The 23,220-nt window shown below is 39.6% G+C and overlaps 1 protein-coding gene across 1 annotated transcript; it reads left to right on the top strand.

Moving 5' to 3' along the window:
- Positions 1-10,128: 10,128 nt before the first annotated feature.
- LOC120047188 (ectonucleoside triphosphate diphosphohydrolase 3-like) lies at positions 10,129-22,729 on the top strand. Its single transcript, XM_038992718.1, has 9 exons — positions 10,129-10,269; positions 12,124-12,241; positions 13,836-13,995; positions 14,305-14,464; positions 16,413-16,643; positions 17,343-17,606; positions 17,727-17,837; positions 18,668-18,799; positions 22,538-22,729. The coding sequence occupies exons 1-9, from the start codon at positions 10,129-10,131 to the stop codon at positions 22,727-22,729; spliced, it is 1,509 nt and encodes a 502-aa protein (XP_038848646.1).
- The last annotated feature ends 491 nt before the right edge of the window (positions 22,730-23,220 follow it).

Below are 23,220 nucleotides of genomic sequence, written 5' to 3'. Positions count from 1 at the left end.
ACTAGTGTCTTCTCCGAATGGGGAGTTTAGTGCACTCTGAGAACATTGGGTTCAATGTCATTAATTTTTGGGTCTATTCCTCTGTGGATTTCAGATGTTGTAATGCAGTGTTAATGTAGTGAGGGTGATGCTGATGAACTGAGATAGAAGAATTTGAATAAAAAGGTCAACGGAAAGCTCTGTTATGAAAACAATGCATGGAGCATTTTGTAGTTGCAATGCGATCAAAACAGTTATGTTCCAAAAGGTAAATCACAGATGTTCTCAATAGATATTGTTGCAATGTACGTTGCATTTCAGTGCACAGAGTTTTTATGCTTGCATTGCATGCATTGTTTACTGCAGGCATTTTCTGTAGGTAGAGCTTGTATTCAAATTGTAAGACAACCGCGTAACTCCTCTTGAGGTAAGACAACGCTTCAGTTTGGGTTAACATTTTGAATAATTATGATAAAACAACTGCAAAAAATGTCTTTAACTGTCACAGTGAAAGATGAGCACACACACACACTCCATCAATTTGCGTTGCTAACTGAATTAAAGTTCACAATCTAAAAGACTGATGTTCGCAGGAGCTATTGTTTGTGTGCAGAGCTATGACGACAGAACGCTTCAGTCAGTATAGGAGATAGTGGAGCCTTGCTAGCTTTCCTGCATCTTCCTCCTAAATCTAATTGTAAGGAGCTGCCTTTCCACTTTCCTCAGACAGACGGGTGTCAGATCACACTGCCAGTAGCTAAAAATACCCCAGTAAGTCTCTCTGCATGATGAATCACAAATCAAATTCAGTTTGATCATCGCCCCTTGCTTTGTATTGTACTCAGCCTTGGACCACACACGAGTCTAGTGGATTTCAATGCAGGCAGCAGTAGTCTAGTTAGCTGTCTTTGTGTGGTACTTTCGACACTGCATACTGTTACTGTAGGCTATCAAAGGAAGCCTGTCCAGACTGCCCTTCTGAGTGCTGTTTGAGGTTTATTTGTCCATTTATCTGGACAGCAGACAACAGCAGCCTCACTAATGACAGGTCTTTTCTCATGTGGTCTGTGCATTTCCCAGAACATAAGTCCCACATCATAACGCAGCAAAGCTTCTCGGTTTTCCACAGTGCTTAAAAATACACTGTTAGGTGCATGTTCAACTGTTTCCGTGTGTGTGTGTGTGTGTGTGTGTGTGTGTGTGTGTGTGTGTGTGTGTGTGTGTGTGTGTGTGTGTGTGTGTGTGTGTGTGTGTGAGAGAGAGAGAGAGAAGCATGCCAAACATATTTGAGTGTCAGATTAGTTAACTGTCGCTTCTGACAGCCCCATGCTGAGGCATGTTCATGTTGCCCATAAAATTATCTTTCACCTTGGTTAGAATGGTTACTGTAAAGAGACCGTCCGGCTGGAGTGGTGTTAAGGTGCCAAAATACTGGACAAAAGGACTGTAGACCGTTGCAACTCTTTTCAATTGAGAATAAAGTAGAAAAAATTAAGAAACTTGAAATACCTTGTCCATCAAACAACCAAGGAAGAAACTCAACCCTTGCACAGGCATGTTAGCATTAGCATGACTGGGAGGCAGCCCAGCTGCTCTCATTACAAATCCTGTGGTTTTTGTGTGGTAATTTGTTGGTGCCACATTTTGTGGTAATGTTTGTGGTAATGGTAAACTGTGTGGTAGCTGTATGCCACTGGTATTGTTTGACTAGGACGATATGGTCCTAATGTACATTTTGGCTAACTACTTGTCCAGTGCTAACTGAAACAATAAAAATGAGTTTAAACCAATGAAACCTATTTACATAATGTCATTAAAATCAGATGGAAAAAAACATGGCTGTAAAGTATTCATTACAGCAACAACAAAGGATTTAACTCTTTACATTATTATATTCAAATGTGTTTTTCCCTGCCAAGCAGTTTTATTTCAGTTGACAGTTTGTTTCTGGCATTTGGCTTAGTCTTCACCTCCACCCCTGGATGCAGACGCATTACTTTCTCTGAAAAATATAAGGAAAGACAGTATATATGTAACGGCTTTCCTCTTCCTCTTCATCCGAAGAGGAGGAGCATGGATTGAACCAAGACGCAGCGTTGTGATAAGACATGATATTTAATAAACAAAACAGAAAACACGACGAACACTTGAATAATTACAAAACAATAAAACGATGTAGACAGACCTGGACGACGAACTTACATGAAACACGAAGAACGCATGAACAGGAAAAATGACTACATAAAACGAACGAACAAACAAAACCGAAAACAGTCCCGTGTGGCGTAACATACACAGACACTGACACAGGAGACAACCACCCACAACAATCAATGTGAAAACACCTACCTTAATATGGCTCTCAATTAGAGGAAATGAAAACCACCTGCCTCTAATTGAGAGCCATATCAGGTCACCCTTTAACCAACATAGAAACACATAACATAGACTACTCACCCAAACTCACGCCCTGACCGTCAAACACATACAAAATAACAGAAAACCGGTCAGGAACGTGACAATATAGATCAGGGTTCATACACATTTTGACAGATGGAATGTCATGTCTTCTCCATTACTTTTTAACCACATTTCCATGACTAATAATTGGTGGATCTCTATGTATATATGAAAAAGTAAGCGTAAATGTGGTATTAAAGGGACATTTTAAAAGTGTTCAACTTCTTATTCATCCTATCCAGCACCACCTCAACCTTAACATTTGTGAAAATGGCGAGTTTCAATGTTTTGTAGCAAAAAAGCTAGAGAAAGATAAGTGTTTCCAATGACATCATCAACTAATTAGTAGACAATTAGTAGTCAATGCCTACTCACAATTGGTCAAAATCACACAATGCACACCGATGATGTTTTTGGAAGACATCTTCCTCTATCATTTTAACTACAAAACATAGAAATGCACCATTTTGACATATGTTTATGTTCTGGTGGTGGTGGATATGGTGAATATGAAGTTGAACAATTATTACGTTTCCCTTTAACAATGCGAGGCTGCTCTCTGAATTCATGCATCATATCCTGCCGTTGTTCCCTTGAGCAAGGCACTTAACCCGCCACAAAGTAATTTAACTGCACTGTTAGTTAGGCTACTGTATAAAACACATGTGATCAACCCTAGCTACTGAGTGTACAGGCTTTGATCCAACCCTGAAACACAACCGAGTCTGTTAATCAAGGGCCTTTTGAGCAGATTTTTTTTTTTGAATGTGGCGTGTTAGCAGGAGGCTGTATCAAAATTTCAGGTGAACAAAAAAAAGTATATACCAGCATTGGCCAACCTTGCTCCACTGATCCCTGATATACTGGGTGAGCAGACTTCTATTCCAACCCAGCAATAGCACACTTGATTATCAACCCATTAGGTTCCCTACGTTGAATCAGGTGTGTTAGTGCTGGGCTGGAACAGAAGCTTGCACACTCAGCAGACAACCTGGAGTAGGGTTGGCCTGCTCCAGTTGTAATAGGGTTATACATTGTGTCACTTTTAACTGTATATAGCATTTGGTAACATACAATCTTAGAATAAAAGTTGCTATCTAGAACCTAAAAGGGTTCCTCCTCTGTCCCCATAGGAGAACCCTTTGAAGAACCCTTTTTGGTTCCAGGTAGAACCCTTTTGGGTTCAATGTAGAACCATTTCCACAGAGGGTTATACATGGAACCCAAAAGGGTTCTACTACGGGGACAACCGAAGAACCCTTTAGAAACCCCTTTTTTCTAAGAGTGTAGGTATACATATAACCCGGTAAACAAGAAAATAGCCTTAGTCACTTGGGACATTCATTGGGACCTCTTCATCTGAAGACAGGCTTTCATACTGTAGCTCTCCGTATCTGAGGACAGAAAACATCACAAAGAAACAGGCTTCATTATACAAAAATTAGACAGGCACTGAATATTATATTGCTATTATCTCTCTGTCCTAATAGTTTCCCTTACTAAGGACTGGAACTGGAGAATCTTTTCACAGTGTCCTCCCAGAAAATGACCTGCCGTATCCAGTAGCCTACTCTCTCCCTTTTCTGACAGCTGGAGCTGCAGTCCTTTCACCCTCTTCCATGGCATCTACATGCATTTGTGGCTTGTGGTTTACCTTACAATTCTAAGAACGTCAAGTTAGCTAGCTAATAGGAAGTTAGCTAGCTGATGATATTTCATTCACTTAGCTCCACAGTAAAGTTAGCTAGCTAGCAGCTCATACACAGTCTGTTTGCTTTACTTTCTCTATCAGGATATTACAGCATTGGTTCTACTCTACACTCTTAACAGTAAAAGTGCCTGGAAGAAACTTTTGTTGTTAAAAGATTGCCACACCAGTGGAACCTTTCCAGGTCAAAAAGGTTCCATGAGGAACCCCTCTGAGAAGGGTCTTCAATGAACCTCTGTGTAAAAGTACAAACCGCAACCTTTTTGTGATGGGAGAGGTTACATTTTGAACCGTTTTAATAATATATTGTAGAGGCGGTAGCCTATCCGAAGATTGGAGGCATGGCTTTCAGGTAGTTACTTTTGGCCACCCGTTAGAGTAAATGTCATTCCTGTTCATCATGTTAAGTTTGTACAAGGCAAATGTCTATTTCCTTGAATATTTATGCATAATACATATTCCAATATAATATTAATAAGGTTGCTGATTACATATTGTCATAAAAAAGTAATTATTCTAATTTAAGGATTTGCATAAGCTCTTGAGGAATTCATACACCTTTGTAGGCCTCAATGAAGCTACAAAACTGTCAGTGTTCAACCTGAACATGCAATGACAATACAACAGAACAGATGAACAGATGAACAGGAATGTAATTTACTCTAACGGGTGGCCAAAAAAGGTATATATGTAAGCCACGCCCCTACTAAGCCACACCTCCAGTCCAGGGTTCCTCCAGGAACCATTTGCTACAGGAACCCATCAACCAACCAAAGGTGCAAATATGAACAAGTGACTAGCAATGGTTCCAGGGGTTCCTTGAGGATCTCCAGGGTTCCTCGAGTCACCACAAATTCTAAGAGTGTACTGTACTGTATGTTAAATAGGTTGGGTTGATTCACCTCACCTGTGTCGGGCGGTAAAACTAAACTTTCTACAGTGTACCCGATATTGGGTCAAATCCTAACTTCTGCTCCATGCATTGTTTTCTTCACTGGGCTTTCCGTAGACCTTTGCATTAAGTCCTCTGCCTTGTGTTAAAACAATCAATCAATAAATTCAACACTTACCTCCCACCCAACTGCAATCTGTGTATGAGAGTGATCAACTGTAAATATTTAACTCAGGTCGTTATTGCAAAAGAGAATGTGTTCTCAGTGACTTACCTAGTTAAATAAAGGCTGTTGTGTGATAGATTATCTCTATTGTCATTTTCTCCTAATATAAGTTCAATAAACATCCCACCGCTTTCTTGATATTGGTCTTCTCAGATGGGAGGGGCCTCTGTTGGGTGTTGCTGGCCTGTGCTTGAGGCCCCTCCCTCTTGTTAGGCTGATCAATGAGGAATGAGGAGCTGTATTCTTCAGAACACTTACTTATGCTCTGCTGCTTCCAACTGACGAAGGAAGATCCACACTCACTCTGAGGTAAGCTAACAGATCTACTCATTCATCCAGAAAAGACCAGGGGGGATGTATTGTTATCAGCAGGGTAAGATACTGTGTGAGATTACTCATTCTGACCTTTCATATTTAAGCCTATAACTTTTCTATCTGTTTTTGTGTGTATTGCAATTCATTTGAGTAATTCAGTGAAGGTAATGTAATAAAGATCAATTAATAATAACAATACGCTTTATTCCAATTTTCTATTTTCCTTTGAAGGAATACAGCTTCAAACCATACTATGTTAAGCTAAGCAAATATTGAACTTTAAGAGATGAACAAAATGAACATGCATGTTTAACTAGGTAAAGAGGTGCAGAAGGACAGGTTTTGTCTTATTCCCAGCACCACAGCAAGAAACACTGTCTTGGTGTGCCTGTTGTCATGGAACTCTTTAACCGTAGCAAGTCATGTGAATAAAAACATAGCTGGGATTGTGCCTTGCCTTGGGGCGGAAACTGCTCAGTAGAGACGGAGAATAGTAAGGTGCTTGGGGCACAGTGCCAACAGGTTGGGGTAGGTCAACATCTCACCCTCAGACACTGAAGGCAACATGATACATAGAAAGCAGCGGTATAATGCATTCTCACTGTTCCCAATGAAAGATTATTGGTTAGTTAACCTACTGAATCGATATGCATTCTGCTTCAGTATACACATTTCTCAGGACAGTTAATACACTGAGGTTTGTATTATCTCCATGTAAGAAGATGAGAACGTGTTCTGTATCTGAATTCATTCAAATCAGTGATTATGTAAGCTCTTTCAAAGCAGGTATCTGCGTTGTGTCCTTGATTTTGTATTGACAGTGTATTACCTTTTATTTACCCAGACATCAAAACTATCATAACAAACAGAAGGGGACAGATCAGACTGGGTGTTCCATTCAGTCTGGTTCCCTGAAGCGTTACAGATTGCGCAATAGAAATGTAACGGTCATTTCAGAGACAGAAGACATATGCAGCGTTTACCGTGAATGCAGTCTCTGCTAATGTGGGAACATTGCCTTTAAATTTCAATCGCGCTGTAACACTGAAATACTACGATACGGATTGAATAGAGCCCTGGGTATCTACAGCCTGTTTAAGAACCAGGCCTATCTACAGTGAATGGGGGCAGTTAGCATAGATGGCATTATAAAGTCCAGGGTGGTGTGTATTCTTATCTCTATGTAAGAAGGTAAAGTGACTGAAACAAGAATATGTGTTCTGTATCTTAATTCATTCAAATCAGTGATTATGTAAGCTCTTTCAAAACAGGTAGGCCTAATGCTTTGTGACCTCAGTTTTGTGTATACTCCATATATTTGTTGTTGGCTACTTTGTAGTCATCCTTGACATAAGGATGCAGTTACACCAGTGGTTACCAAGATGGTCTGAATTAAAAGGTCAGAGGTTAGGAATGTAACCTTGTATGAAACTTCATGTCTTTCAGCAGGCAAAAACTTAGAGTTGAGTGTTTTTTGGGGGGGTGGCCAATATTACCACTGCACTACATTACATATCAGATCCCTATGCAATTAGAAAAGGTCTACAGCAGGGGTACTCAACTCTTACCCTACGAGTTACGGCTGGTTTTCAGCTGGTTTTCTGTTCTACCTGATAATGAATTGCAAGCACCTGGTGTCCCAGGTCTAAATCCCTCTCTGATTAGATGGGAACAATGACAAAATACAGTGGAACTTGTTTTGAGGTCCAGAGTTGAGTTTGAGGGGCCTACAGTATTCTTTTTTTTTGGGGGGGGGGGGGTGGATCAGCTTAATATTGCGGAAAGAATGTTGCTTCCAATGTAATTGTCTGCATCATTTCCAATCCCCCATATTTTTTGGGGTAAATATATATATCCATTCACGTATGCATACATATACACATATATACATACACATACCTACATAGACATACATACTTTTTTTAAACAGTATACCTTTATTATTATTCCCCGCAAACCCTACCACCGATCCCCCAATTGGAGTAAACTGATAAACATTTCTGTTTTTACCTTCAATTTATACATCTTATACACATTTTACAGACACAGTCTACTTTATAATAGTTCTCTCTTGTTTGTTCTTAGTCCTTCCTCTATTTCTGTTGTCCATCCAGTTTGATTTCCACTTGTAACTGTGCTATTTCACAATAGCTCCGCACCTATACACATTTCACAGATCCCGTATGCCCTACATTGTTTATCTTGTTATTAGTCCCACCCTTCAGCTCCACTCAACCTTTCCCATCTATCTTCCAACATCATCCATTTCGGATTTTTATTTGCCATATATTTTTCAACTGTGCTGTGATGCTTCACAAAAGATTTGAATCTTCCTATTCTCATAGCTTCCACGGATTGTAAATTAAAAATAAACATTTTTGCTAAAATAATTATTATATTATTGATTGATTGACTATGGCTTTTCAAATCCCCCAGTATTGCTATCTGTAGCGTTAGTTCTACGCAAATGTTGCAATTCTTCAACCATTCCTGGACCTGTGACCAAAAACGAGCTACATGCGGACAATACCAAAATAAATGGTCTAATGACTCTGCCTCCTCACAGCAGAATCTACAGAGCTGGGAAGATTGTATCCCCCATATATATAACATTCTATTAGTTGCAAGAATTTTGTACAATAATTTAAATTGAAAAATTCGAAGTTTTGAATCCGGCGTTAACATATATTTATGTTAGCTCACCACAATATCCAAAAACACACCGCCATTTTTCCACCGCAAAGGTAGCTTTCACAAAACCCACAAATAGAGATAAAATTAATCACTAACCTTTGAACAACTTCATCAGATGACAGTCTTATAACATCATGTTATACAATACATTTATGTTTTGTTCGAAAATGTGCATATTTATAGCTACAAATCCTGGTTTTACATTGTGAATATGGCGCCAAAATGCACAAAATTGTCCGGAGAAATTTTGGACAGTCACGTAATCTAACCAAAAAACTCATCATAAACTTTGCTAAAAAATACATGTTGTACAGCAAATGAAAGATACACTGGTTCTTAATGCAACCGCTGTGTTAGATTTAAAAAAATAACTTTAGTACAAAGTACAGCATGCAATAATCTGAGACAGCACCCAGCCATTCTCCGCCATGTTGGAGCCAACATATTCCACAAAAATACGAAATAACATCATAAATATTCTCTTACCTTTGATGATCTTCCATCAGAATGCAGTGCAAGGAGTCCTAGTTCCACAATAAATCGTTGTTTTGTTTTAGAATGTCCATTTCTTCTGTCGAATTAGCAACTTTGGCTAGCATGGTGGAGCGCACATGTCCATGAACTCTTGGCGCATGGAACGAAAAATTCCAAAAGTCATAATAAACGTCAAATAAACTGGTCAAACTCAGTTGAAAATCCATCTTTATGATGTTTTTCTCATATGTATCCAATAACGTCCAAGACGGAGCATTTCGTTGTGTCTACCTAACGCATTTCAGAAAATAATATGGTGCTCTCTGGTGCGCAGCAAAATACTGCCAATATGGCGGACCTGTCACTCCAAAAGCTCTCATTCGGTCTCACATCAAGCTAGACACCCCATTCAACATTCTACTGCCTGTTGACATCTAGTGGAAGGCGTATGAAGTGCATACAGATCCATAAATAAAATACAATTTTCAGAATTTTCACTTCCTGTTTGGAAGTTTGCTGCCAAATGAGTTCTGTTTTACTCACAGATATAATTCAGAGTGTTTTCTATCCAATAGTAATAATAATATGCATATCGTATGATCTAGAACAGAGTACGAGGCCGTTTAATTTGGGCACGATTTTTCCCCAAAGTGAAAACAGCGCCCCCTATTAAGAAGAAGTTTTAAGAAAGAACAACAGACTTGTTGTTAATTTAACATTATCAAACATCCCTGACAAGGTGTGAAACACATTGGATTACCTCTGAGTTTGTGAAAGGCTTCAGCTCTGGAAATAGCTCCCACAGAGTCTTTCATCTCACACATGACAACTGTGACTAGTGTGCTTGTTTAGAGAGATAAACAGAAACAGTCACTTTATGGCTAAACTAGACCACTGACAGTCCTGTAGCTGATGACACAATGCCTAAGTCCCAAATGGCATCCTACTCCCTGTATAGTGCACTCATTTTGATCAGGGCCTATAGGGCTCTTGTCAAAAGTAATGCACTATGTAGGGAATAGGGTGCCATTTGGGACGTACACAACAGGTGATGACACTGACACACAGAAGAAAGAGATACTGGTGATATAATTGCTGTATTTATCGGCAGTTGCAAGCATGTAATTAGTGTGTCATAACCGTTTATAACCACACGTTCTCAAAAAAACTAAACAAAACAAAAAACAGACAGTGCATTTAGTTTATCAGCCAGCTTATTATTAGAATCAGGTGTGCTAGATTATAGGGTTGGTGCAGAAACCTACAGGATGGTTGAGGTCCAGGAACAGGGTTCAGCAGCCCTGCTTATTGCATTGGGGCTTGTTCAGTCTGTGTAAGACCTGGACAACATGATAAATGTCAAATGTCAACAGCTAAAACATGCTGTCCTCTGCCCTACAGGAAATGGCATGCAAGTTTGGGACATCTCTAGCTTTCTTCTTTCTCCTGGCATGTCTGGCTGTCATCATTACAATATCCGTGATCCAGGGTCATAAGCGTGTCTTTGAGTCACGTCTGAAGGTAAAAACAACAAGCACATTCCTGATCCTTCTCTGCTCAAATAGCTGTATTGACAGTGTGAAGCATCTGCTAAATGACTCAAATGTAAATGTATTACCTCGTATTAACCCAGACATCAAGACAATCATCACAAACAGAAGGTGACAGATCAGACTGGGTCTCTACAGCCTGTTTAGGAGTCAGGCCAAACTACAGTGAATGGGGGCAGTTAGCATAGATGGCATTATAAAGACCAGGGTGGTTTGTATTCAAGGCAGGTTGGTGTTGGGGAAGCATTTGCTCCAAGTGGGACACACTCAAAAGGAAGGACGAAGGGACTCTTGACTAGTTGACTTGATACAGCTTTGGGTAACAGGGTTAATACATGATTTCTTATTAATCAAAAGATGACTAACGTTTAATAACTCTGTGAATTGAAAACCAATCACCTTTAGTCAGCACACCAGGTGCTGACATTGCTTGACACAATGGAATGGTACTAATGGAAGTAGTCCACAAAAGTGCAAACCTTGCCCATCTACCACTCCAGGGCAGGCTCAACCAAACACTCAAAGATAGCAAATACTTGGCCTGTTTTCAACCAAACACTCAAAGATAGCAAGTACTTGGCCTGTTTTCAACCAAACACTCAAAGATAGCAAATACTTGGCCTGTTTTCAACCAAACACTCAAAGATAGCAAATACTTGGCCTGTTTTCAACCAAACACTCAAAGATAACAAATACTTGGCCTGTTTGAATCCAGGTCTGAGTCTGGAATATGTATTATTGCTGCCTTTTTTATTTGATTAGGATCCCCATTAGCCAACACCAATGGCAACAGCTAGTCTTACTGGGGCCTGACACATGACATTTACAATTTACATACATTTAAAAACAATAACATGTAGTGTGCGTATGTGTTTGCATCTATCAGTACATGTCAGTACATACACACATAAAATACACAGTCAGTCCTTTTGGAACAAACTTGAACCAGAATCTTGTTCCAGAGGGCAGATCAAAACATTTCTATGGATTTGTCTTCATGCCTGAGTGAGTGTTTCCTGTGTTTACAGAGTGGCTGCATTTTTTATGTATTTACGTTCTGTCCCTGTTCTCAGCTTTATGGAAGTAATAATCATACCATAATGGAGTGCAATCATTGTGCTTCTAGCCAATCAGGAACGGAGTGCAATAATTGTGAGGTATTTGATGGACTGTACTTTAGGGGATAGGGGTTGTTTACCATAACATACATTATTGCCTTTCATTATACAACGATTATGTGCGTGCCACTGCATCATTTCTTCATCTAATAGAATCCTCCTACTCTTGGACAGCAGTAAAGACTATGTTTTCACTCCTTAGGTTCAGAGCCACTACAGCTGTTTCAATTGACTTTGACCTGTTTCGTTGCAGGAGGGAAATAATCCTGCAGCAGGAGGATTTGATAATTCAAAAAAAGAAAAACTGATCATTTCTAACGGGAAATTAGTTTTGATAGGCTAGAGTAGGCTATAATTTAGGTGTAGCCTATGGTTGCATTTCGGATACACTTGTATATCATAGTAGAGATCAATATCTATCTTGTGTTATTAAGCTATATGAAACAAAAGTTGTGTATGGCTGCATTTCAGATACATTTCTGTACATTTGAATGTTGCAGCAGTAGGACCTACAGTAGTAGGACATTTATTCTGTCTGGTGCTTTAGCGTTTGAGTCAGCGAGAGAGAAAAAAAACTGTAGGTTTTCGGTGAATTAATCGTAAGGCTTATCTGGGACAACAAAGTGATCAAATTAAGACAAAACATCTGTATATGAACTAGCATCTTGAATATGTAGTGTGATTTTCCTGCTCTCCTCTGTGTGCAGTATGGCATAGTAATCGACTCAGGCTCCTCCCGCTCTACTGTGCATCTGTATCAATGGCCAGCCGAGAAGCAAAATAACACTGGAGTGGTGAGCCAGACACTCAGATGCATGGTCGCTGGTGAGTCTGCATGTTTTTTAATTTAATTTTATTGGCCCAACCCTCTTCAGAGGACTAAAGTAACTTTATATTCACAGCTATTTTGTTAAATAGACATTTTACATACATGCACAGTATTACAAAAACATAAATATATTTTTTGGATAAACACATTAAATGTGGATACATAGTACTGAGACATATCCGGTGTACATGATAGTGTTTTCGGTCCTAACTATACTATAACTAATCCCACCCCTCAGCTACTCTCAGCCCATCCCACCTATCTCTGTAGACCACCCTCTCTTGATTTCCATGTGACATATATTTGTCAACTGCGCTGTGATGACTTACATCAATTCTGAACCTTTCCAATCGCATAGTATCCACAAATTGTAAGTTAAAGATGAATATATTTGCTGAGAGTATTATTATATTGCTGATATATTGACTATTGCTTTCCAAATCGTCCAATGGTGCATTTTGTAGGGTTCATTTTAGATGAATGTTGTGATTTTTCAACCTCTCCTGAACCTGTGACCACAACAAGCTACGTGGGGGCAAAACCAGAATAAATGATCTAATGATTCTGCCTCTTCGCAGCTAAAACCTGCAGAGCTGAGATGGTTGTATGCCTCATATACTGTATGCTGTATAACATTCTGTTGATGACAAGAATGTTGTATGATAATCGACATTTAAAAACGGAGTCTGTATGTTCATAATGAGATGCAGTGTCACTGGTGGGTCTGCATCGTAATGTAATGAACCCGACACATTCTCACACAGGTCACAATCTTGTCCTTTTTTAAATTGTGTTTTATGCCCTTTTTCTCCACAATTTCAATCTTGTCTCATCGCTGAAACTCCCCAGTGGGCTCGGGAGGCAAAGGCCTTAGACCGCTGCGCCACTCAGGATGCCCTTGTCCTCATCTTTTTTATGAAGATGCCATAATACATTACTTTTTGTAAAAGGACTTGCATGTGAAATGTGCTTATCCTCATACAGCCTTTCAGTTTCCGTGTGTCATACTCCTTGTTATATAATATGTTAAAGGACAATTCCGCCACTTTTAAACCTCATATTCATCATCTCCAGCACCAACCAGTGTCTACATATGTGAAAAAGCGTGTTTCTATGATATGTGGTTAAAAAAAAGATAAGAAGAAAGGTCCTAAAATAATGCTTCTCTGTGAAATCACAGGGTAGTATTAAAAGTTAAAAAACTGTGATTCTCAGAAGCAGCAACCTAAGTTTCTAGACCAATGGAGGGTATTTTCTTGCTCCCCCTGTCACCGTAAATCTCATAGTGTTTGAAGTTCACAGTTTTTCACTTTTGATGAAGCCATCGGGTAGAACTTTTTAACTTTATATTTTTTTCTACAAAACTTGTACCGTTTTCACAAATGTTGAAACTGGTATTGTGCTGGAGATAATGAAAAGGATGTTGAAAAGTGGTGGAGTTGCCCTTGAAGCACCTGGTTTAAAGCACTATAAATGTAATCCAGTTTTGTCTAGTGATGCAGTCTTGCTAGCTATCTAGTGCACAATTTGCTTGTGACTTAGATCATACGTATTGTATGACTCTGAGCTCAGTCTGATTTGATTCCCTAGGCCCTGGTATCTCGGATATGTTAGTTGACAATGCACAGGACCAACAGTCCTGGGCGTCAATCAGAGAATGTATGAACAACATCACAAAAATCGTCCCCGCAGACCAACACAATTCAACCGTCCTCTACCTTGGGGCAACTGCTGGGATGAGACTGCTACAGTGAGTTGTGGGTTTGTCTTCCTCCATTGTGAGCGTACCTCACCAATCTTCTAGGTATGGAGTCCTTTATAGTCTATCTGGCTGACCTATCTCTGTTGTTGCACTTTTGGGAATGGATCTATGGTAGATACAGAAGTAGACGTGTGCATGCACACATATGCACACACATACTGATCCCACACACAGAATACGAATAGGTTTTACACCATATTTAATCAACCTACTGTAGGCCTATTATTGATCTCTAAATTCTCTACTGGACTGGAGATAATATACAACCTTAAAATGTATCTCTCTCTTGATTACAAGTTCACAGAATGAAACTAAATCCAATGAGATCTTAAGGAACCTGCAGAACTACCTCCAATCTCTGCCGTTTAACTTCCAAAACGCCTCCATCATGTCAGGGAAAGAGGAAGGGCTGTACGGATGGATCACCGTCAACTACCTGTTGGGAAACTTCCTGGAGGTACATTACAACTTTACATTAACTTCAAAACCTTTACAATAACTTAAACTACCTGATGGGAGACTTCCTGGAGGTACATTACAACTTTACAATAACTTCAAAACCTTTACAATAACTTAAACTACCTGATGGGAGACTTCCTGGGGGTACATTACAACTTTACAATAACTTCAAAACCTTTACAATAACTTAAACTACCTGATGGGAGACTTCCTGGGGGTACATTACAACTTTACATGAACTACAAAACCTTTACAATAACTTAAACTACCTGATGGGAGACTTCCTGGGGGTACATTACAACTTTACATTAACTACAAAACCTTTACAATAACTTAAACTACCTAATGGGAGACTTCCTGGGGGTACATTACAACTTTACATTAACTTCAAAATGTTTACAATAACTTTAGAATGACCTAAATAATTCTTAGGCATACTGTATGTATATGTACTGATGTGTGGGTAACTGTCAGTATTGTGTGTAAATGTGTGTAGGAACAATTTTTAGTTCTATTGTTCTTCTGTTAATTGTGTGTAGTTCTATCCTTGAGCTGTTCTTGTCTATTGATGTTCTGTATTATGTCATGTTTATGTTTTATGTGGATCCCAGGAAGAGTAACTGCTGCTTCAGCATCAGCTAATGGGGATCAAACATAAAGACATAAAGAAATAATGGACATTTTAGCACAAAATCAATGTTTATATATATAAATGTAGGAGGTAGATCATCTTTAATATTGCAGATAGATTGTTGGTTATATCAGTGTAATAATTATATGGCAAGTAAAAAATCTAAACTGGATAGTTTTGAAGTAAAATATATTTAAAAAAATATATGGGGGATTGGAAATGATGCAGACAATTATTTCCAATCCCCCACATATTGTTTTTCTTATTTTTTTAAAATATATTTTATTTCTTTATTATTTTACCATAACCCTACCACCCCTCCCCTAATTGGAGTTAACTAATGGAAGACAATACTTAGGCTTATACTTCCAGATTATACATATTATATACATTTTACGGACACGGTACAATTTACATCAGTGATCTTTTATTTTATAACTTTTTTACCTTTCAGCTACCCTCAACCCCTCCCATTTATTTCTGAAAACCATCCAGTTTTGATTTCTGTTTGCCATATATTCTTTAACTGTGCTGTGATGTTTCACAAACGTCCTGAACCTTTCTATTCTCATAGTTTCTAGTTGTAAATTAAAGATGAGCATTTTTAATAAGAGTTCTATTATATTATTGATTGAATGACTATGGCTTTTCATGTCACCCAGCAGTGCTTTTTGCAGAGTTAGCTTTAGGTAAATGTGGTGATTTTTCAGCCATTCCTGAACCTGCGACCAAAAACAAGCTACATGTGTGCAGTATCAAAACAAGTGACCTAATGAATCTGTCTCTTCACAGTAAAATCTGCAGAGTTGGGATGCTTTTTATCCCCAATACATTCTATTGGCTGCAAGAATTTTGTATAATAATTTAAATTGAAAAACTCTTTGAATCCAGTTTTGAATCCGGCGTTGATTTCTATGTCAATTAATAAACCATGTGCTATGGAATCAGCACATCGAAAATCTCTTCCCAACTATTTTGCAACCTGTTTGGCGCAGCTGTCATTTCTTTGTACTTAAATGGAACTGGTATATTTTTTTATTGATAAAAAAGTATTTGACCAACTTTGGTCTTCAATGCAGGGCCGACAGACAAGTTCCTTAGCTTCTACAATGCTTAAAATAAGATTGTTTTGCGGCTCTATATGGAACCTTTTTGAGGGCCATGTATGAAGCGAGCCATTGAACCCTTAAATATAGCAACATTTATTCAACAGTGTAGGGTTTTTATCAGAATGCATTTATCATAAGTTCTTATCATTGTTTTTCATAAAGATCCTAATTGATTTGAAAACATCAATCTATCCTCTGGTTTGTAGAGAAACATATGGAACATGTGGGTGCGGCCTGCCGGAGGGAAGATGGTGGGCTCCATGGATCTAGGAGGGGCGTCCACCCAGATAGCGTTCACCCTCCCAGATCCCAACGCCGAGGGTACAGACATCGTACGGGTCTCCCTCTATGGCTACGAATACAACATCTACACTCACAGCTTCCTGTGTTATGGGAAGAACGAGGCAGAGAAGAGAGTCCTCGCTGCTTTAGTGAAGGTACAGTGTAAAGGAAATCTGGGTTTACTTCAAATAGTATTTGTTTTCTTCCAAATACCTGATTGGTCATGCCCGGAGTGCTAAATGGGCTGGGTTTGGAGTTTTGGGACTATTCCAGCAGTAAAGAAAAATAAATCCTATTTGAACTCTAGAATCTAGAATCTGTTATGATGTCATCCCTCACATTCGTTCCTGGCAGCATTGTCAACATGATGATGATGAGGCTTTTATACTTAGCTAAGTGCCTTTTTTTGTAATTAATGCAATCCTTCTGTCTAAGTCCATAAAACCCATTAATATCTAATTACCACATCCTAAGAAATCTGAGGACACCTGATTACCTTGACACTTTACTGTCTCTCGGAGATGAGGCAAAATGCATTATGGTATTAATCGTATTGATCTGTCCATTTCTATATGGTTTGCTTTGCAAGCTTGGTCGAAAAGTGTCTGTTTTGCTAGGATGGTAGATAATGCATGCACAACTGAAGACAACCATTTTGAGGAGACAACAATGTAAATAGTGGTCCCACTTTACTTATAGTTGTTCTTGTACCTGTGTAGCCTAGTAACGCTGTAATTACTACAGTAGAAAAGAGGTTCAAGCTCAGCTATTGATCCTTTGGATTCCTTCTTCATGAATGTTCAAGTGACATACTGTAAATACTTTTACTGTGCTCTCTTTGTCTCACTGATCAGAACTCTGAGAACGCTACACATGTGACCAACCCCTGCTTCAATCTTGGTTACAACATGACTGTGTCGGCTGAGTCCATCTTTGGGACTGAGTGCATAAAAACGCCTGCCGACTACGACCCCAAACAGATGATCACCCTGAAGGGGTCATCAGACAACGGAGCCTGTAGGGACGTGGTGCAATCCATATTTGACCTGACCTCCTGCACGAAGAACTGTTCCTTTGACGGAGTCTACCAACCATCCGTGGGACCCGGGGACTTTCTGGTACAGGCATACACATACACAGATGGACAGACAGACATGCTGTATATATAGGGCATATTTTGCAGTTATCTAATAAATATTGTGTCTGTCTGAGCTCCTAGTCCATGTTCCCTCCCTCAGGCCTATGCTGGGTTCTTCTACACTGCTCAGGCTGTCGAGCTGAAAGGAATTTCACAACTGGACCAGTGGAACTCCTCTACCTGGGAATTCTGCTCCTGGGACTGGCCCACCGTGAGTCCATGTTGTTGTTGTAGTTGTTGGTGGTGATGGTAGTGGTCACTCTGCTCCATGGACTGGCCGACTGGGAGCCCTTTTACACTGACAGCTACTGATGTAGAATCTTAATTTGAGCCAGTGTGCTACAGCAGGAAAATAATCCTGCAGCATCAGGAAATGTGAATTATTATGTGGATTATAATTAATGGTATTTTTTGTAGGGGTTTATACATTTTTCGTTAGGGCAAATCAAGTCTGAAATTTCTAAGTGGAAATGACAAACTTTAGAAGCCTTTTAAAAACTAAAATACACTACAAGTTTCTCAGCAACTAAAGAGTGATCAAATTAAGATCCTACATCTCTATAGCAATTTTCACATTTATAGCTGTGACAGAGAAAGGGAAGAGCATGACATTAGCTAAAATAGGGGTAAGCATAGAAGTAAAATATGAGTAAATAGATGTTCTATTTAATGATGTGGTGTAAGATTACTCCACCTGGGAAAAAGTGACCATGCATTCCATGACTATTGGGATCTGTTGGTATATAAAAAAGTGGACAACAGGTCAACTGTACTGTACCATCTGAGGTACAGATGGTACAGATGGTACAATTTATGAGGACCTTTCCTGGGTGGTGTTTGCAATGGAACTACTGTACACACAGACAACAGATACATTGTTTGTAAGACAGGGGTGCTGCCCAACAATTATCTAGGCTATTGCAATGTATTATTAGAAATGTATCGTTAGAAGAAATTATTAGAATATTGCCTCAGCACATGGAAAATGTAATGGATAGACAAATGGAATGTTTGTTTGTTTTTCTTCTTTTTTAGCTCAAGCTAAAAAAGGCCTGGATAGCTGAAAAATACAGAAAGTCCTATTGCTATTCAGCACATTATGTCCAGACATTACTTGTAAATGGCTACAAGTTCAATAAAGACACTTGGAAACACATTGACTTCCAAAAACAGGTAAGTGTGGCAGAATACAGCCAGGTACCTTGGAGGTTCCAAACACGTGCTTCCAAATGAAAGTGCAAATATTGTCATAGTTTGTAGTTACGAATGTTTTCATGGTCATATACTGTACTGCAAAAAGAGAAACAAACAAGTAGAGAGTGACTCATTCCATTGGAAACCAATATAAATGTTGGGTATACTATAATTAACAGAGGCCAAGATCTTGACAAGGAAGCGGTTAGAATCGTTTCCTATGCCCCCAGGAAATGGAACTTGTGATGGAAGTCCAGACTGGAACTTTCGGCTGAAGTCTTTCAGTCTGTTAGACTTAATGAAGTGTAACATGAAGTATTTCTTTCAAAATCAAAGCACAATACAGACTGGTTACAGTAGCTTGTTTGACATGATGAAAAATGGGGGATTTGTCCTCCAAGATCCCAAGATGATGATTCTCTGTTTTTCATTCTTACAAACAAGCAAGCTACTGTCTCTCTGTCCTTTGTGTTTTGAGTGTCAGGAGAAATTGATGCCCTTCGTCCCATCATCAGAGGGGGTTGAAAGACATGACTTCTTCAGTGGAAGGGAAGACAGATTTTAGAGTCATTTTCTCCCTGGGGGGGATAGTTTGCCTCAATTATTTATAAACGGCAAACATTCTTCTAACTTGTATTGTTCGTTATGCATTGTTGTCTTTCAGCCTTTTCCAATAGACTATTGATGTTAAAAAAGCAGGCAGGTCACCCGTGATACAAGTCAGTATTCAACTTCCATCCATGTCTGAGGACGTCGGGAGATGACGTGGAAACCGGCCACTAGGGGCAACAGTGAGCGCTGTTATCGTCAAGTAGGTTTCGGTTTTGCTAGGGTGTTGTGGACGGGGATGGCGGATGGGCATAAGCATCTATAACTTCGAAATTTGACGTTTGAGAAACATGGAGGAACGTCTAATTCTGATGTGAGACTGTGAGAGCTTGTAGCAAAAAAGATATGATAGAGGATGCCAGAATTGTGAAAAGGGTCAGGATTTCTGAACTCCAAATCGACCACTAGCGCCTACTCTCCTGCCACTCATGTAGATCAGAGAGGATTGGATAGGTGGAAGCAGTAAGGAGATATTTCCACCTAGCCAATCAGAAGGTAATATGAAGATATTGACATAATTTTTATACTGTATCCATCCAATCCTATCAGATTGAATGTAGTGCCTAGGATGTAGAGGCTAGGTGACAATTTGGAATTGAGCAATAATCTGTTTTAAGTCTGTCTGTCCCATACATCTTGTTCATCCCATAGGCTGGGGTGTATGAGATAGCGTTTTATAGGTGTGGCAGTGAAGCATTTGAGATTTTGCAAAGATGGGTTTAAGCTTCCTCAACTAAATAAACAGAGGCAATGCATTCCATGACTACTGGGACTACTGTAGGTATTTAACTAAGGAGAACAGGTCAGTTGTGCTGAACCATCTGGGGTTCATTTGTGAGGACCTCTGTCTTTTTAGGGGCGGCAGGTAGCCTAGTGGTTAGAGTGTTGGGCCAGTAACCGGAAGGTTGCTGGATTGAATCCCTGAGCTGACAAGGTAAAAATCTGTTGTTGTACCCCTGAGCAAAGCAGTTAACCCATTGTTCCCCGGTGCCAAAGACCTGGATGTTGATTAAGGCAGCACCCCACACCTCTCTGATTCAGAGGGGTTGGGTTAAATGCGAAAGACACATTTCAGTTGAATACATTCAGTTGGACTTGGTAGGTATCCCCTCTTCACTCTGTTTTGTCTGTCCCCTAGGTTATAGAGGACAGTGGTATTCAAAGGTGGAGTTGACTAATTTAAAATTAAGAGTACATTCTATCATATGGGACAATATACAAACGTTTTTAAGAAAGATCACTTGAAACCTATCATTTTATTGAATAAATGTATTTTATAAGAGAGCTGAACATTTTATGAATTGAAGGTTATTTGGTGATGTGAAAATCAAAACGTACCAATTTTAAGGTTGTATCGTTAGATTTGGGGTAGGGTGGGATCGCCATAATTTCTAACGAAAAAAATGGGCCACCCAGAATATCAGGTGAAAAAAGTCCCAACTGAAAAAGTTTGAATACCATTGGTGTAGGGGTTAGGGGTCAGTATTCTGTCTGTTTTAAGTGAGTCTGTCTTTCTTCATGCAGTCTTGTCCATCTCCTATGGTGTAATCTCTTGTAGGCAGACAACATAAACATAAATGCTATGTTTAAACATGGGCACCGATGGCTAACGAACAGCAATAGTTCCGGTGCTTAGGTTTTTCGTCACTGGTTATTTGGACAAATCACGATTTCGCAGGTGTTAGCATCTTTGGAATTTCAGAAGGTGAGGGGACATTCAGAGGGGACATTCAGCCAATAGACTTGCCCATAACTTGCAAAAAGAGAGGGTGGAACTCCTCGTTCTGGTTCCGGTCCTTGTTTTATCATCTTTTCATCTCTTCGTATGGGACCCAGAACTTAATCGAGAAGCTGACCAAAGAATTTAGTTTTGGGCTAACCGAGATTACCTAGGGTGTAGGGCAGGGAAGACTAAACTGTGGCCCGTGGACCAACGTTTGGTTTGACCCGCCAGAATATATATATTTTTTGGGGGGGGGCTTAGTCAGAGTTAGAAAAGTAGAATACACAAGGTGCAATTTCGAAATTTGGTAGTGCATTAGCAGTCTACAGCTCTACTAGTAATCATCACCAAATTACAGTCCGGGCACGCAGGGCATGTGCCCACAAGCCCTGACCGCTAGGGGGCCTCCATTGATTTTGTTAGTCACTCAGAAAACATATGAACATGGCATAAGTCATGGCAAAATGTGTAGAATGGCAGGAAATTCGCTTTAAAACTGCAACAACAACAAACAAAAAAACTCATGGCAAAATATGTAGAATTTCAGGATATTACCTTTGAAACTGCAACATTTTCTCACCGTCCTATGGAAACATGAGTAGAATTGCAGAGAATTTACTTTAACACTGCAAGAAACAAAACAAAAATACTACCAAGAGAGGGGGGCACTAAAATTTTTGCCCATGAGGTGGGTGGGCCTCCCATCCAAATCTTGATTAGGGCCCCCAAAATGGTGCTTCATGTAAACTTGGCAGCAGTTTCTGTGCCACAACAGTTACATTTTTTCATTCATCTTTAATACTGGTAATAAGAATGTGTTTATAGGTGTCAAGTTATATGGCTACAATTTGATTAATGTTTGAAGTGTGATTTTATGATCGCTTACTAAAAAGCTATTGTTTAAATACCCTAAAAAACTATTGTTTACCTTTTATTTTTCAAAATAGATAATGTCTATTTGTTCGGCCTGCGGCCCACCACTCAGATTATATTTTGGCCCACCAAGCCCAAAAGTTTGATCACTTCTGGTGTAGGGGCTATGGTGTAGAGCAGGGGTTCCCAAACATTTTTGGCCTGTGATCCCATTTTTGTTTGCCACTCCACCATGCTAAAAAAAGTGATGTAATCAACGGCCAATATTAACTTTTTAAATTGTTGCTATGACAGTTTATTACAAATGAGTCTGTCTGTCTTCAAACTGTCTTGTCAATTCTCTACTGTGTGGTGTGCCCCCTAGGGGTCGGCAGGGGGGCACAAGGGTAAAATGACTTGAGTGAAAAAGTCTGGGAACCCCTAGTCGACAAGTGTACGGGCTCGTGGTCAGTAGTCTGTTTTAAGTGAGTGTCTATCTGTCTCTCCTCACGCTGTCTCTCTGTCCCCTCCAGGTACATAACACAAATATAGGCTGGAGCCTGGGCTACATGCTACATACATCCAACATGATCCCTGCTGAGGCCAAGCTGGTGCGTCTGCCCATGGCCAACTCTGTGTTCGGTGGCCTCCTCTTCCTCTTCACCGCCCTCACCATCGTCAGTGTCATGTTCCTGATCATCAAGGCTGTGCGCGCCTGCTACTGAGCCCCACTAGAGGGCAGAGTGTTCAAATTACAGTTAAACCTAGAGTTGCAAAATTACAGTAACTTTCCCAAAATGTGTTTTTTCCAGAAATCCGGGTTGGAAGATTCCTGGAATCAGGAGGGAATGGAATCCTCCAACCAGGCTTCTAGAAAACCTTGGAATTTTGGGAAAGTTACAGAATATGTACAACCCTAGTTACACCCGATGGAGGAAAGTGCTTCTGGTAGCACCCAGACACAATTACAGCAGGCAACAATAGAACACTGACAGGTGCAAGGTATTATCACCAGATATTATCATCATCAGTTAAAAAGATTTAAAAGGATCTTAAAGCCCACATGGAGTCTTATTAATTTTATTTTTAAATCATCACTATATGTCTAATAAATCACTGTGTGTGTTTATTTCATGAAAATAACTCCAAATATATTTGTTATTATTTATTTCGAGCTTCCTTTACAATTGAAATGCTCAGTCTGATCGTGTGGGTG

This window comes from Salvelinus namaycush, chromosome 5, assembly GCF_016432855.1.
Source record: "Salvelinus namaycush isolate Seneca chromosome 5, SaNama_1.0, whole genome shotgun sequence".
Classification (NCBI taxonomy): domain Eukaryota; kingdom Metazoa; phylum Chordata; class Actinopteri; order Salmoniformes; family Salmonidae; genus Salvelinus; species Salvelinus namaycush.
This window is presented reverse-complemented; position numbering and strand designations above follow the sequence as displayed.